This window comes from Cynocephalus volans, chromosome 16, assembly GCF_027409185.1.
Source record: "Cynocephalus volans isolate mCynVol1 chromosome 16, mCynVol1.pri, whole genome shotgun sequence".
NCBI lineage: Eukaryota > Metazoa > Chordata > Mammalia > Dermoptera > Cynocephalidae > Cynocephalus > Cynocephalus volans.
In genome coordinates, this window is record NC_084475.1 from 45,438,895 (window position 1) to 45,456,090 (window position 17,196).

A 17,196-nucleotide genomic window follows, 5' to 3' on the forward strand; every position below is an offset into this window, starting at 1 on the left:
TAATCCTATATAAGAAGCCTTTTCAGCTGTGTTCTTACCACAGATATTTCTCAACAATAAATCTCACTTGAGTACCTAGTGGCATGATGTTATTTAGGGCAGTTAAGGGAGATTTTGGAATTACTGCAATGCCATTTAAATTCATTATCTAATGCTAATTAAAATGATCTGTTTCCCTGTCACCAAGGAAAATCTTGTTAGGGAAACTGATGAGCTGCAGTGAGCTCTCCGTTACTGAGCTGGGAGCAGATGTGTGCTTACAGCACCACACAGTCTGTGCCATTGACAATGAAGGGCAGGGAGAGTTAACTTGGTGCACCCGGCCTCAGGCAGTTTTGAGGGCCAGCGAGAGCCCTCAACTGGACAGCAGACCTGCCTCTGACCCTCTACGTTGGCCACCTTGGGGCAGTCACTTCACCTTTCTGGGTTGGGTTAGGTCAGTGGTTTTCAATGTTGGGTGCACATTAGAATTGCCAAGGAAACGTTTAACAATCCAGATATCCAGTCCCTACCCCAGGCCAATTAAATAAGAATCCCTAGAGGCGGGGCCCAAGCATGAGTATTTTAAAGCTCTCAGGTGATTCCAATATGTAGGTGGGGTTGATTCCTACCGCATTCAGTGGCCTCTAAGAATCTCTCCAGCCCTGTGCCCCTCTGCAGTTCTAGAGCATCAAGTGATGGGAAATCATTGACTTACTTCATCACTTTCTCACAGGCTGTGGTTACAGTACATCTGACTCAACTGAATTCCACTATCAGGTGCTGTTAAGTCATGGTCCATATCTTGGTTATTTTTCTATATGTTTAGCAAATAGTAGGTGCTCAAAACTCATTTGATCAATGAATGGTACAGATGTCAGCAACCCAACTTGCAATTCACCCTTTTGCTGCTTCACTTTGCCATTTTAACCATTTTGTTGCTTTTTATCACTTATCAGAACAAGGAGAATGAATTACAAAATTTAAATAAAATATTAGATTCATCTGTAATAAGAGAATAGCCCAAAATAGTGGCTTAAACAAGAGAGAACTTTATTTCTCTAACACTTAAGAAAGACCTCAGCTTTCAAAGTACGGTTCTTGGATCAGCACCATTCATACCACCTGGAAACTTGTTAGAAATGTAAACTCTTGGGCTCCAGATCAGACCTACCAAAATAGAAATTTTGTTAGTGGGGCACAAGAAATTTGTTTTAATAAGGTCTTCAGGTGATTCAAGAACCACTGCCATGAAAGAATTTGAGAGCAAGGCAGTCCAAAGCTAGTATAGCAATTCCGTGAGGTTGTTGGGGACCCAGACTCCCTACTGCTCATCACACCTTCACCTCTAGGGTCAAACCTTGTCCACATGATCCAGTGTAGCTGCTGGAGTCCCAGCCACCACATCCACGTTCAAAGGAGTAGGATGGAGAAATGCCCAGGGAAGGACAGTCACCCTCCTTTAATGTGACTTTCTGCCTGAGCACACTTCCTCTTACAGCTCATTGGCAAAACACTTTTTGTGAAGAAAGCTGAAAAATGTTTTCTGTTAATTGGACACATGGCCATCCAGCTAAAACTCAGGTTCTATTTCTAAGGTATTGACATAATAAACTATTTTTTTCTGCCTTAATTGGTCATTCAATAATGGTAACAAGAGAACTAAAACTTGTGAGTGCTGTCTACGTGTCCGGGCATCATGTTAACTTCACTATGTGACAGGGTCTTTTTCAACCTCCACAATTCTATGAGGAATTGTTATTCTCATTTTATAGATGAAAAAAACTGGGGTTTGAAGAGGTTGGTTAATGTGCCCAATGTCACATAATTAGAAAGTGATGGAGCAAGATTTCAACCCATGCAGTGTATCTGCAGAGTGTGGATTCTTAGTCTTCAAGCTATGCTACTCTGATAAAAGTGTCAGTGGAGAAGATAAAAGTGAGTAATAACTGATATTTTATATTCGTTTCTCATTATCAGGAATAATAAGACATTGATTTTACCATTGCTCAATGAGGTTGAGCTTGCACAGCAACCCCCCAGCCTACTCCAAGTGGCTGGTTTGTTCTAAGACTGCGTTTTCAGATTGCTGGGAGAGGTCGGCAGTGGTGTCTGCATGTTAAGCAGCATGGGGCTAAGGCAAGGGAGAATCTAGGGTTTGTGGGGCCTGAAGCTTGTACATTTAAGGATCCCCCTTTAAGGAAAAAAATTAAACTATGAAATGTAGTGGGCTCTGGAATGCCCAGCAAGTAAGGGGCAGTGATATTTCCGCCCCGATGGCTTCACAGGAAATCTGCCTCCAGCCTAATGCACCCTTTCCCAGCACTGCCAGCTGATAGATCTGAGGACACAACACAGGACATGGCAATCAGGCAATCATGGACTGTTTGATCTAGCAGGAACACTGGAGGTAACTGATCAGTGGTTTTCTAATTTATGTTTGTTTTTAACAGCAGAACTCTGTTACAAAAGGAAACCTTACTCCAAATCTGAACTTGTTAAATGGATACAAATGTGGCTGCTACGCTTGGAGCCTGGGTGGTCCATCAGGAGCATCTGCGCCTGCCCCCATGCAGCTCCAGAGGCATCTCTGGGCACCCTGGGACTTTGAGGATCCTTTCTGAAAACCACTTGCGCTATTTATTTCAAGCCCCTCTTCTTACAGAGAACAGAACAAAGACCCAGAAAGGTTAAATAGCTCAGCCTAGGTCACCATCTGGTTATTGGCAGGGTGGGGACTTTGATTCCTAGGCCAGCCTTCAAAAGCCTTTTATCAAACTGTCTTTCACTTTATCCTAACTGTAGTATTTGTAGTACAATAAAATCAAACCGTAAGTATTACCCATATCTATGCGAAAAAAAATCAGAAAAATCTCTCTCCTGCTGTAGCCTTGGTAGAGTAGGGGTGGGTACACCCTCAGCTTAAGTCACTGGAGGTTATTCCTCTAACTGCTGTTCCTCTCTCCCTTTGGTTCACCCTGCAGCACTGGCCAAGTTCTTAGTACATCCAGGGGAAGGCAAGAGGCAGAGAATGGAACCAAGTGGTCAGCATTTGTACCATTGATGGGGGCAGGGGGGAAGCAAGTATCCCTGGGGTCATGAAATATATTTAAGTTGTGTATAGAGAAACTATCTTATAGTATGGGGAAAAAAAAAAACCAGATTTAAAGAAATGTCACGTGGGCACATAGATAACTTCTTTTCCATCTTTAATTTTTATTGCTGACTTAAATATGGGCTGAAAACTTATGAAATTCCAGCAAGTGGGGAGGAATATCTTTTTCTGGCTGTACGTCTGCTCTTGGCAGAGCTTTGCCTTAAGAAACTTCTCCAGAGAGATATTTTAACTTGCTGCTCATTTTCGTTGAAGTATCATTTTACTTTCTGCACACCTAAATCTTGCAATAAACTTTCCCATGTTGTCTTTTTCTTTCACAGCTTCTCTTGATTCAAACAATTCATGTAAGTTGTATACGATCTAGGTCTTCTAATTAGAAACGGGAAATTCTACAAATCAGTCCCTTGGTTTCCTAATTATAAAATTTCACTTGAAAATCTCAAGCTGGTAAGAAGCCTTAATGTTATTCAGTAACTAAAATTGTGAATCTCTAAAGCTTTCTTAAAAACAAACTAAACTTAAAATACAATCTGAATGTAACAGAATAGCTTTTCACAGAATAGTCACATCATGACTGCACTTAAAGTGGTAAATGGAAACGGTTTGCTTCTCCTCTTTGGGAGGTGGGTATTGACTTTTAGAAGGAGTGAATAAATCTATGTTTGTTGGGCTAAAAGGCTGCAAAATAATAGATCATTACATCTAAAGTGCAATGCAGAAACAAAATCTACTTTGTAATGTCAAGAGTATTATTTTTAGGACATTAAAAACATGATTCTCATGCAAATATATGATGTGTCGAAGATTTATGAAACTCAATGAGAAAACAAGCAATATAGTTGTAAAGCTACCTGACTATGCCAATTTTCAGGTTAGGGCCATAGCTACGCTGATTGTATGGCTAGGTATTTCATAACGAAAGCCAAAATGTTTCATTGTTTTAGTTATACAGTCTGGGTCACAAACCCCTCACATGCCAGGTTGGGTCATAGACCCCTCACATGCAGGTCCACACCAGGTAATTGGGAAAGATCCTAGGAGCCATTGGCAGACAACATGAGCTCAGTCCTCAGCTATAGCAGCAGCAGTGGTGCTGGCAGCTTCTTGGGGCACCCCAGGGGCACTGGCAACAGTCTCCAGCAGCAGTAGCGACCTCCCTAAGGGGCATCCCAGGGGTGGGGAGCCCTGTGGATCAGAGCCGCTCATCCTTTATACTTGAACCCATAACCCAGGACACCTGGGTGCACCTGCTCAATTACATTAGACAATAACCAAGGAACACCTGGGCACACGTGCATATTTACATCAAATGCTCAGCAAGATTCTGAGCATCTGAAGGGCCCTGACCATTTTCCTATATTTTCCCTACAATGGTAAAGCTAGTTCAAAGATACAGTAACTGAAATTATACGTGTACACACACACACACACACACACACACACACACACACATATTTTTGCAATGAAAGGAATACTACTGCAATAGGATTGATTGCAAAGTTAAATCGACATCTGTTGGGAAAACATAGGAAAATGGTCAGGGCCCCTCAGAATCTTGCCAAGCATTTGATGTAATTGAGCATGTGCACCCAGGTGTCCTGGGTTATGGACTTATGTACAAAGATGAGCTGCTCTGCTCCGTGGTGCCCCCCACCCCCGGGATGCCCCCTGGGGGTCATGGGGAGGCTGCTACTACTGCTGGAGTCTGTTGCTGCAAGCAATTGCTGCCCAGGTCCCCAGGACACTCCAAGAGGCTACTGCCACCACCAGACTTGTAAGCTGCTGGACCTGTAAGCTGCTGGACCTGCTGGACCTGCTGGACCTGCTGGACCTGCTGGACCTCCTGCTGCTGCTGCTGCTGCTGCTGCTGCTGCTGCTGGACCTCCTGCTGCTGCTGCTGCTGCTGCTGCTGCTGCTGCTGCTGCTGCTGCTGCTGCTGCTGCTGCTGCTGCTGCTGCTGCTGCTGGACCTCCTGCTGCTGCTGCTGCTGCTGCTGCTGCTGCTGCTGCTGCTGCTGCTGCTGCTGCTGCTGCTGCTGGACCTCCTGCTGCTGCTGGACCTGCTGCTGCTGCTGCTGCTGCTGCTGCTGCTGCTGCTGCTGCTGACTGAGCTCACGTTGTCTGCCAAGTGCTGCTGCTGCTGCTGCTGCTGCTGCTGCTGCTGCTGCTGCTGCTGCTGCTGCTGCTGCTGCTGGACCTGCTGCTGCTGCTGCTGCTGCTGCTGCTGCTGCTGCTGCTGCTGCTGACTGAGCTCACGTTGTCTGCCAAGTGCTGCTGCTGCTGCTGCTGCTGCTGCTGCTGCTGCTGCTGCTGCTGCTGCTGCTGCTGCTGGACCTGCTGCTGCTGCTGCTGCTGCTGCTGCTGCTGCTGCTGCTGCTGCTGCTGCTGACTGAGCTCACGTTGTCTGCCAGTGGCTCCAGGATCTTTCCCAATTACCTAGCGTGGACCTTCATGTGAGGGGTTGATGTCCCAACCTCGTATGTGAGGGGTCTGGTGACCCAGTTTGTATAATGGGTTTGGAAGGTCTGAGTCCTAGCCCTGACAATACAAATGGAAACTTAGTATAACTAAAATAACGAAACATTTTGGCTTTAGTTGTGAATTGCTTTAACAATACAATTTTGGCGTAGCTATTAGCTATTGCCTCAACCTGACAACTGGCATAGTCGCGTAGCTTTGCAACACCAGATAATATTCTACAGGGTAATAAGGCTGTAATTTTTGGAGTTGTTTCTGCTATTGGACAAAAATAATTTGCAATTTACTAATATTCCACTATTATCATCCACCTTTACAGAGTCTGGGCCCTAATTAATACAATAGTATGTAAAAGTTACACCTCCCTCCCCTCCCAAGAAAGAAAGAGATTGGGAAACGTTAAGAGACAGAGGTGGAATACCATATTTTACCAACTATAATATACTTTGACTCTGTGGTTTTGCAGACAATGCTCTAGTATGTCTTTGGTGCAAATCTTTTTCCTTCATTTATAGGTTTTGGTTCTTATCAGTAGTAGAGGTTTTCTTTTTAATCTGTAAACTATGACACTGTGACTTGGGATCCAAACAAAGCGAGGAATATTTGATCCATCTGGGAAATCATAAGACAAAGTTTAGCAAGGCAACTTCACATATACAATCTTGTTTGATTCTGACCCCAATCCCCTGAGATTATCAGGTATTATTCCTACCTTCACAAATAAGAACATTGAGGTTCCCGAGGATTGTGACTCGCCCACGTTCCTGGTCAGAACCAGGGCCAAGCTGCAAGGCCAGATCTGAAAACAAACCCCAAGTTCTTTTCACTGTGGTGCTGTTCTCAACAACCACTCACAATGTAGAGAATCTTGTTTAAAAAACTCTTTGTAAGAAGGAACATGAGACAGGTGGCTTTGTTCTATAGATGATGGAACTGAGGACCAAGATCAGCTGCCTATTAGGTGGCAGAATCCAAATAGTGTCCAAGTTCCCCAAACGAGTCCGAGGCTATTTCCTCTACAAAACAGTCACATGGAGTTAGCCCCATTGTCTCCTGGCACTGACCAAACTCCATCTCTAGACACCAAGACCACTATACAACTTGAAGCCCCACACTTCTCTATCAGGCCAGGTTAGCAACCTTAATTTACCCCTTTATCCTTCCCCAAGGAAACCAACTCCCTTTTTAATCTGTCTAGTTCCCTGCCATCTGCCTAAGCAAGTTGATAGACTTCACAGGAAGGTGTAAATGACAGACAACTGTTAAAGGTGCTAGTGTTTCCAGGGATATTTGCATTGTAAAAAGAGCTTGCATGGCTCTAGTGTTTTCCATCCTCTGCTTCCTAAACTGTGGAAGGAGTGATTGCAGAGGGTCTGCTATCCTTATCTTACCCCAGGTATTAGCTGCAATCGGAATGACAAGTCTGAATGACATGACGACTCACCTTCAAGTGCTTTTCAAATAATACATAGCTTATGTTTAAAACTGTAAAACCTGGGCTGGTGGTTAGCTTGGTTAGAGGACCGTGTTATAACACCAAGGTCAAAGGTTCAGATCCCCATAGAGGCAAGACACCAAAAACAAACAAAAAATATATTTAAAAGTGATAATAACTTTGTGGAAGTTACTGCATGATTTCTTAGCAAATAGATGTTCAAAAGTACAAATCTAAGTTTGTATGTGGGGGCAGGGGCTGCTGAAATGGATGGGAATGTTATTTGATTTCAATGTCATGACTTTTAGAGTTGTTACAGGGCCTCTCCAGTAACCCCTAAATCTCTTGTGATTCTGCCTGTGCATATGGAACACTGGCCCCAAGAGTGAGCCCTGTCTGTGCATCAGGCCCAGTTCTAGGTACTTTATATACATAAACTCATTTAATTCTCACAAAGATACAGGGAAGCGTGCATTACCCTCATTTTTATAAATGAGGAAACTAAAGCAGAGAGGTTATGTAACTTGCCCAAGATCACCCAGCTAGCTGCAGAGCCATGCTTCAAATCATAACGTCGTTCCAGGCTGGCATTCCCAGCCACTCTCCTTGTTGCCTCTATTTCTGCCTGATTTTCATTTTCCAAAAGGCTGTGATTTGTGCGCAAATATGTAGCAGAAGACACCTCATCCTAACTCTGTTCACCTCTAGGAGGGGCCAGCAATAAAGAAAACTTTTGAGAGGAACAAAAAGTGACTATAGAGAAGCAAACCAGGCTTATGTAGAGATTGGGAAACGTTAAGAGACAGAGGTGGAATACCATATTTTACCAACTATAATATACTTTGACTCTTAAGACCCACTATTTATATATCACTAAGGAAAAAAGCTGCTTATTAAACAGTGGTTATGGTAATAAGCCATTAACTGTAAAGATACATCCTGATTTGTTAAAATGTGAAAAAAATGTGCATTTCTACAATTGATGAAATACAGCAATACCCAGCCAGGCAACTCCAGGCCACCGTCTAAGGAGCATGAGATCCCAAGAGAAGGAAGGCATCTTTCATGATTTTTCTCCAGGAGCCCCAGAATTCTAAATGCTCTGGTTTCAGTCCCATGCCAGAACCTGATTTGATGCTACGTATTAATCAGAGTACTTCATAACTAATCACCGTGGCCAAGTGAATGGAGTGTTGTGATTTGAGAGACCTGAATCACAGGCCCCCAGATGAGGCAGGTCATGATGGGTCCACCCCACTCAAATAAGATGCCTGTGAAATGTGGGAGGAGGGGAACCCCTAGAGAGGTGCCAGCCATACAAAAACATATGTTCACCAGGTTATTATTACCAGCAGAGTGGATTTCAACAGATCTGTATTTAGAACTAGACTTAGATATTGAGTAATACAGATGGAGCAGAATAGTTGATCTGGTAAGAAAAACAAAACCCATGCCTTGTCTGTTTCCTTAAAAGTGCTTTCCTGCTATTACACAGGTCTTTTAGATTCTCATTTCCTCTTCCTATCACCGCCTATTATTGAATGCTATTATTGAATGTAGTAACATCAAGTCAGTATGTCTTTACTGATAGGTGTATAAATAAGAACATGAGTTTTAAACGCAAGAGGATTTCTATCTAAAAGGAAAATCTGTTTTCAAGCATCTGGAAGTCATTTAAAATATCTACGTTGTTCATTATGCTTAATTATAGTCATCAACACAAAGTCAGATGATTCTCATGACCCTACCAGACTCCTACCACCTCCCACTCAAGCAGTGGTCACATATCAGGCACAACTATGAGCTGATCATTTCCTCCTGATACAACTAATTCTCTAAACACAAGACAGCATGGACCAGAATTTCTCATTCCCACATTTTTACAGCTCTATTTGTCCACTTACATTCAGCAATGGGCATGACTCCATGTTTAAAAATTGGATGAAACATTTTGATGAAAGACACCAAACACCATTCCTTTCTAGGGCTGGGAGTGGAAGCATTGGCAGTATCTTCTGATGCACTGTTTTGGGTACAAACATGTACATAGCAATCAGTGCCTATTTGCACACTCTGGCGTGCAGAGCAGCCATTTAGTTACTATTCATAAAAGACACATGATTCAAAGAGTGTACTGTATTTCCTGGTTAAGACGGCTCATTTGAAAATCTTAAGAATTCATCTGGGAAAAATTAGGTGATTTGAGGCACTTTGGTGGTGGTGTTTTTAAATTTAGAAAAGGAAAGATGAAATGATTATAAACTTAGTTTCAGCCATATCAGAAGTGAGAAAAGAGCTCAAGTGGCAGATTTTATGTTTGTTGTAGTTCATTAGCTTTGGTCTAGAAGTAGTTTATGACTACCGACTGCTGGCACCATACTCGCTGCTGCTGCTCTGAGACCTGTGTTCTCTTAACCATTATTCTCAACACACACACACCCTAATCACTGCAAGGCTTGGTCTTAAAAGTGATTAATCTGCTTTAATTGAGACGTAACCTTTTAAAATTTCACTGAAAATAGAAACAGAAGAGCCATCTCATAGTTTAAAGAGTCAGTCCTTTGAGTTTGGTCATGCAGGAAGCCATTTCCTCTAAGAGGCCCTCATTCCATTATGAAAATATCTACTGCATCAGACTCAAAGGGAAATGGGATTCTTCTTCCTCCTAGACAGCCTCTGATCCCTGGGAAAACGTGAGGTTGACACAAATTGAAAACTACAATAAGCTGAATTTTCAGATTAAGCACACTCTCAAACCCAGTAAACTCTTCCATGGAAAATAAGCCCTCCTCTAAGCCAGCTTGGTTGTTTTTAGTTTAAGCCACCATTTGTATGCTTCTGCTTAAACACGGTGTTTATCAGTGTATCTCTCTTCCTTCTAGAAAGAGTAATATAAGACTAAAAGAACAAAAATGGTATAAACTCACAAGAACAAAGTAAACAGGAGAGAAGCCATCAGTGGGTGGGTGATAGCCACAAATGTCTGGAAAAGCAGGAAGCGGTGGAGGCAGCAGGAGAACTGAGAAGGTGGAAGACCCAGTGCTGTGGAGGAACAAGTCAGCTCTCACCTGACATACCAGAAGATCCCAGCAACTGGAGGAGCCAGCACTGGGGAAGGCTGGGATGGAAAACAGGGGGATTGGCCCAAACTGCCTGACTACCACTCCCCACCGTGGCAACTCCTGACTGTACTTTGTGGACTTGTGCTGATTTGATTCAGTTTCTCAAGACTACAGGGCCCCACCAGGTACGAGTGAGCAGAAGGGAGAAGCAGTGCAGTGAACACAGGAGGGCTAATTAAAATCTGCACACTGAGTGCTGAGCAACCTGAACGCTGGCTGCAGGTGGATGTCTCTCTGGAGACATTGAATAGCCTCAGATGAGAGGCCCACAGACACTGACATCTGCAGGACCCCAGTGAAACAGCGGGATCCGCATGTAATCATCCTACAGTAAAGAGTCAACAGTGGAGAACAAGAGAAGCCTGCCTCCTTTCTCGTCAGTTTTAGGTGTTTTAAATATATAAAGAGAGGCAAAGACCTCTCCAGGAAAGCCTCAAAGATGGAAGGCAAAACAAATAGAGAGAACAGACAACAGGAAAGAGACAAAACAAAGTAAAACAAAACAACCATAAAAGAACATCCGCAGAGACATGAGAGAGATGGCATCCAAGAAACAAGAAAAGGACACTTCACTGGAAGGGCTGGCAGAGAAAGTGACGGAAACATCTTAGCCAGAAAGCAAAACAAAAAGCCAAAGAAATGAAAAATACGAAAAAAGAAACAAAATTAGAGGACTGAACCTGTATTCAAAATCTGAATAACAGGAGTTCCGAAGAACAGAAAGAATAGAGAAAACGGAGGGGTGTGTGTGGGGGAGTATGTAAATGATCAGAGAAACGACACCAAAATATCTCCTAGAATGGAAGAGCCTGGCTTTTCTAACAAATGGTTCACCAAGCGCCCAACACGAAAATTGAAAAACAGACATATGCAAAACACACCAATGCAAATGATCCTGAAATGTGAGAAAGCTGAGGATTAAAAAAAAAAAAAAAAAAAAATGGGGGCTGGCCAGCCAGTTAGAGTGCGGTGTTATAACACCAAGGTCAAGGGTGGCCCATACTGGCCAGCCACCAAAAAAATAAAATAAAATAAAATGCTGTAAATTTGCAGAAGTCCCCTCCCACCCACCTAAACAGGCTACCTATAAGGATAAGGACAGCACTGGACTTCCACTGCAACTTTGCAAGCTAAAGACAATATAGGCCAAAGCTTTCTAATTCTGATGCAAAATTAATTTTAGACTGGAATTCTATATCCAGTTAAACTAGGTATCCGGGTATGAGAGAGCAGAATAAAGACACTTAGACTGCAAGGTTTACCTCACATGTATTCTTTCTCAGGAAGCTATCAGCAGTTGTGCCTCACTCAGAAAAGGGTTTTAAGCAAGAGAAGAATGCAGGGAAGGCTCAGGCTGATGGGGGTGATGTGCAGCAGTTCTTCAGGGCATCCAGAAAGCTGGGAGGTGCATCTCCAGGGGAGAGCAGAAGTGCTGGTTGACTTGACATGTTGGATAGTGTGGAAATTAGTATTCGGACAGTCAGCTTAACATGCTTTTGGCTGCAAGTTTCTAAAGATCCAATTCAATATGACCTACATAAAAAATGGGGTTTATTCTCTCACATAACCGGAATTCCAAGGCTAATGCGGCTCCAGCAGTTGGCTATGTAACAGCAATATCATCAAAGTTCCAGATTCTATTTTCTGCTCAGCCACTCAGCCTGTTTGCTCTCTTCTTTCACTGCTAATGATGGTGCAACAGCTCCAAGCATCCTTCCTTTACATATCACAGTTGGCAGGCAGTAAAGGGGCTCTCTTCCTGTGGGTCTATGATTTAAGAAATCTTTCCCAGGAACACCACCTCTCTTCCCAGGTTCATTGGCCGGGATCCTTCCTAGGTAGATCACTCAAGAAATGGGACCTTCGGATTAGTTCATATCAGCACTCTTCCACATAAAACACACGAAGTAAACATGCATGTGGCTGGGTGGAGTAATGCATGCAGTTGTTAAAAACTCAGCACATCTATGGCCTACTCAAGACACACTGGTTGGGAAACACTGAAATATACCAGTCAGGATATCTGAGCCTCGTGGAAAGGACTGGATACTAGAATAACATGGGAGCCTCGCCAGGCTGAAAAAAGGAGAAAATGGCTGTTGGGTAGTCACCAATGGTGCCTGCGAGAGAAGAGTGTAAGCAATTCTGATGAAAGGTTTGGGGAAAATTAATAACAGAAATGTAGAAACTAAGCAAATGAAAATAAATGAGGCAATGATTAATTCCAGGAAAAATAAGATGGTAGAGGAAATGTAACAACAGTTCACTACTTGCAATATTTAACAACTGACATAGGTGTAACAATGCAAACCCTGAACATTGATTGATCAAGAATGATGCAATTATACTGGGAAGAGAGAGGGAAAGGAAGTGGGGAAACAGTGGCGGTAAAAGTTCCTACTTTGTTTTCTGTAATAGGGAGTCAAAAACACCTAAAACTGACAGATTAAAAAAAACTATAAAAATAGTATATTTAGAAATTTAACAGAGCTAAGAGTAATTGGCGGTAGTTCTGAGAGGGTGGGGGTGGGGCAGAGGAAGGACTACTTCTTTTGTTACAAGCTTTATAAAAGTACTCTTCAAATTATGTACATGTTATTTTACATTTTTGGTTTTAAAGATGGAACAAATGTCAGGGTTCCATCCCCCCAACCCCCCTGCCAAATGGGCCCTTTATAGAGAGAACACAAATCACAATGTATTAGTTAAATAAAAGGAAGTTCTAATGTTGCCTTTTCCCCATTCATCTCCTCATTCCATCCCCAATTCCCCTAGCTGTCCCTCCCCACACCCTTATGCTCAGTTGGGTGGAGCTAGGGGGAGAATCCATGTCAATGGAGTTACAGCTATTAGCTTGCTTGCTCTTTGGGAAGGGTTCAATACACTCTGGCAGGAGAGAGGGTGGCAGGTGGAGTCCTGGTAGCTTATAGGTTGGGAGTAGTCCTGGGACCTTGTAGTCTGGACAGGAAAGGCACAGCCAATTGTCCAGCAGGTGTAACTGCAATGACAGACCTGAGTGGGTGTCCTGTTACATCAGACTACTTAGAGAAAGGACCAAGGCGCTCTGTACTGAAAGCAGCCAAATATTCATACACAAGCCCAAATGATCTACAAATTCTTTTAAGCTTTGTTACTAAAAGCCAACTATAGTTTTAAAATTCAAACACCCTACCTACTCATAAATCCAAATTTCTGTACTGTGACAAATCTGCATCTTCATCCTTCTTACTCAACCCCTATAGGCTTTGACTATTTTAGGGACCAAGGGAGAAAGTCTCATCACAAGGAGCTGTTTACTTGAAAGGCCCAAATCCAGAGACAGGGAATTTTTCCCAGTAGCCCTGACCTCAATAGTGCTTCCCACTGTGAGCCCCAAATTCATCTAGGACATCTTCACCTATAAGCTTAACTTACCCAAGTGATTTTCAAACATAATCTAACATGGAACACCATCTATAAGAAAGCGAGGAATGCAGCTGCCCCGGTTGCAGGGTACCCCCTCGCTACACCCATCAAATCCCTAAATCTCCCTAAAGTTCAGTTCAAAACCATTAACTTCCACCTCGCTGCTCCCACCAAAGATTCCCCCCGGCTCTTCTTTTCTACATCCTACTTTCTTTTGGCAGGATGATCCTCTCATGTCCCACCTTTCCAAGAAGCCTTCTCAGACAACTGCTCACTAAAGATGTCTTCTTCCCTGAATTACCTTATTCAAACACACTTTATATATATTTGGTTGGCCCTACCGCATATGATCTAAACCTTCCACATTACTGCCTCAACTGTGATTTGCTTACTACTCAGTATAATAGAAGAGACAGCTGGGGTTAAAAAAAAAAAGACCATTTTAAAAAATAATTTTATAAATAGATTCTTATACAAAGAAGAAACACATATACAGAGCACCCAAATTACCAGTCAGGTGGACCCTAGCCTCTCTTTTGTGCACTGGGAAAACAGAACAGAGAACAGGAACAATATTCCATCTTGTTCTTAACTGTCTCCACCTATGCAGTCAGTTTTTCAAGTAGAGTTTCTATTCCTTTGCTGGTGTTTTTGTTTTTTTCCAAAGTGGGAATCAGGCTTTTCAGTCCATCTTTGACTTTGTTTGCAACTTCCTGGTCAGAACTCTGGAGAAGGCTGAAGAGAGGACAAATTTATAAAAAATTAATTTTCACAACCCCCCCCCCCAGATCATCAGCAAATACCACCTGTAGCCAAAGTATAAAAGGATTCATTAAAGTTTTGTAACTATGTATACATTTATTTTTTTCCATTCACCAGATGAATGATGAGTGCCCGTAGCCTATAAAACCACATAAAAATTATTTTAGAATCTTGCTGGTAGAGTCGCTTAAGCAAAGACATTTGTAGAACTAACTCCATTCCATAAAGAGTTGGTCTTATCTTCACTTCATCTTAGGACTGACTTACATCCTGCCTTAAAATTATTCTACACATATTCTATCTTTCCTTCCCCATCTACATAACAAGCTCAAGAGCAGCAACCTTGCATTTTATTTCTTTATTTCATGTCACCACACGTATAGAGAAAGTAGCTAAGAAATGCTCACTGGGTAGCTGGATTAACACGAGGAAATGGGTACACAGAGAGCTAAGGTGGGGGGTATAACAGGTAAGAGTTATGTGTCTTCTCATGAAACTCTAGAGCTTTACCTTGGAGCTTAACTGTTCGGGCATGAAACCTGCCTCTGACACTCAGTAACTGAAGAGCATGCTATTTAAATTCTCTAAGACCCAGTTTCCTGATTGGTAGAATAGGATTAACAACAGAACCCACCTTCTATCTCACAGGGTTGTCTTTTGAGGCCTAAATGATCTTGTACCTAAAGCATCTATCCAGAGTCTGACATTTAGTAAGCACTTAATAAACATTAGCCATTGAACAAAATAACCCTAGCCGTTGTTTTCTGAACCCTGCCTGATTGCTCTATTGCTGCAAGCGAATGGAGTCCCTGCAGCTGGTAACAGAAGGCCAATTTCTCTTTAAATGGGGGCTAGATCATAGGCACCAGACCACAGAACACCAGGCCTGCATTTCCTATTTTCTCCCCACTTCTTCAGGACCATATGTAAATGCTGACCCCTGAAACACATTCTAGAAAGAAATCACTTGACATTTTCAAAAGTCCCTGGTCCCAATAACTTCTATCATACCAATAAAGAGGAGAACTCATCAGCACCAAGAAGCATTCTACTGCCTGTGGGAGACAAGCAACAAGTACAGCTTGCCACCTGCAAAGCTGTAAAGGTGAAAAGTACCCTTATCATGTATTTGTGACTCACTAGGTGTTTTTATCTTACACACCTTGGCTAACCACATAGTTACATACTGTATAATAGTAAAACAAGTTAACACTTATTGAACAAATGCCACATATTAGACATAATGCTAGGCATTTTATATTTATAATCTCATTCAGTTTTCATAACAACCTTAGGACTATTACAAATCTCATTTTACAACCAAGAAAATGAAGGCTCAGAAAAGCTAACAATTTCCCAAGGCTACACAGTAAGCTGGAACTGGAACCCAAGCAGTCTGTCTTAGAGCCAATGCTCTTAAATGCTACAGAAGTCTGCTTCCCTGAGTCATTTTTCAGTGGGCATACAAGGTGATTTTCTCTTTTCACCTACTATAAAAATGTTTAGCAAAACAAACAGAAAAAAATTTTAAAAACTACCACCGCAACAAAAAAACTCTGAAAATAAAACATCAGTTTTAAGTAAAATATAAACAAACAAGGAATTTTACCAAACAAGTCAAGCACCTTACAACATTCAAAAACCAAACAAAAACGATTATTGTATTATTAAGTCATGTATAGTTCAACTTCCATTTAAAAACTCAAATAATTCATGTGCTCCTTTTCTAATCCTAAGTAGTTCTTCATAATAAACCTATAGTATCCTTCTTATGTTTGAAATACACTCAAGGATGAAAAACCTTTATAAATTAATCTCATGGAATTGCTGAAATTTCTAGTTAATTGAGTGTAATTAAAGAATGTGTCAGTAGGTGTCAACACTACAAATGCCTGGTAAAGAAATTCACAATGAAAAAGTTCATGTTTCAGCTAATGGATTCTGACTGTTCAACATCAACTGTAAAATTAACTGATTTTAATAAGAAATGAACAAAATGATCTGTAACACCCATCCATTTGGAGATACTGATACACCTGAATAAAGGAATGCTCTCATGAGTGTGTGTGTTTGCAAGTATAGGTGTACCAGATCAAAGTACATATTGAAGAAACATTTAACATAATTGCTTCTAAGCAACATACAAATCTATTTTAAAATGAAAATTCTTAACAGAAGGGTTTCATCTGGGTACAGAATGCATGGAAATATCAATGACCTGTAAATTAGAAACTCAACACTAAGTCCAGGGAACAATACCCGAGATGGGCCTCGATTCACACATCAGTTTTCTCTCATTTTAAGTTAGAAATAAACAATTAACATACAGACTCAGTAGCAAATACTTTTCCAGTCCTTTTAGAGTCATTGAAAACAGTAAAAGAAAATAACATGTAAAGTTAGGCATGATTTAAAAAACAGCTTTGTCACAGTTTTCATAGGGACACAACTTATTCGTCAAAAAGAATATAATTATGTTTTGGTCAAAACCATAAATGTGGTGAAACCATCATAAGATAATTTGTGAATTCATAATTTTGTGATCCTTGACATCCAAGACAGCAGTTTAAAAAAGTCTTAAGGACTGACTGAAAGAGTTATATTTGCTTTCTAATATTTGGTATACTTGTCTAGACCGTGAGTGACTGAGAATAATACCAGCCTACTGGGAACAGTAGAACTGAAAATAAATGTGAGGGAAGTATGTCTTTTGCATGACCAGCCCTTATGCAGAGAAAGGGACACATTATACATACCTAGAAAGAATAATGGCACCTCGATTCACACTAGCCCAGGACTTCAGGTTCTTCATACCAACATGCTCTACAAGTGTTTTTGCAAAACAACCTGTAAAATGTATTGAAACTTAGTGAACATTATTTGCCAGGATTTAAACTC

General features: G+C 41.7%; 1 protein-coding gene across 3 annotated transcripts in view; it reads right to left on the reverse strand.

Annotated features, from left to right (window-relative positions):
* Window positions 1–12,125: 12,125 nt before the first annotated feature.
* The window catches only part of PUM3 (pumilio RNA binding family member 3), a 43,946-nt gene continuing 38,875 nt past the window's right edge, over window positions 12,126–17,196 (reverse strand). For 2 of the 3 annotated variants that reach the window (XM_063081018.1, XM_063081017.1), the window contains exons 17-18: window positions 17,055–17,145; window positions 14,000–14,271 (exon numbers count right to left, since the gene is read on the reverse strand). In XM_063081018.1, coding sequence (XP_062937088.1) covers window positions 14,139–14,271; window positions 17,055–17,145 — 224 coding nt within the window. In that variant the 3' untranslated portion in view covers window positions 14,000–14,138. Of the gene's footprint in view, window positions 12,208–13,999; window positions 14,272–17,054; window positions 17,146–17,196 lie in introns of those variants that run through there. The other variant, XR_010021899.1, reaches the window with a different exon arrangement.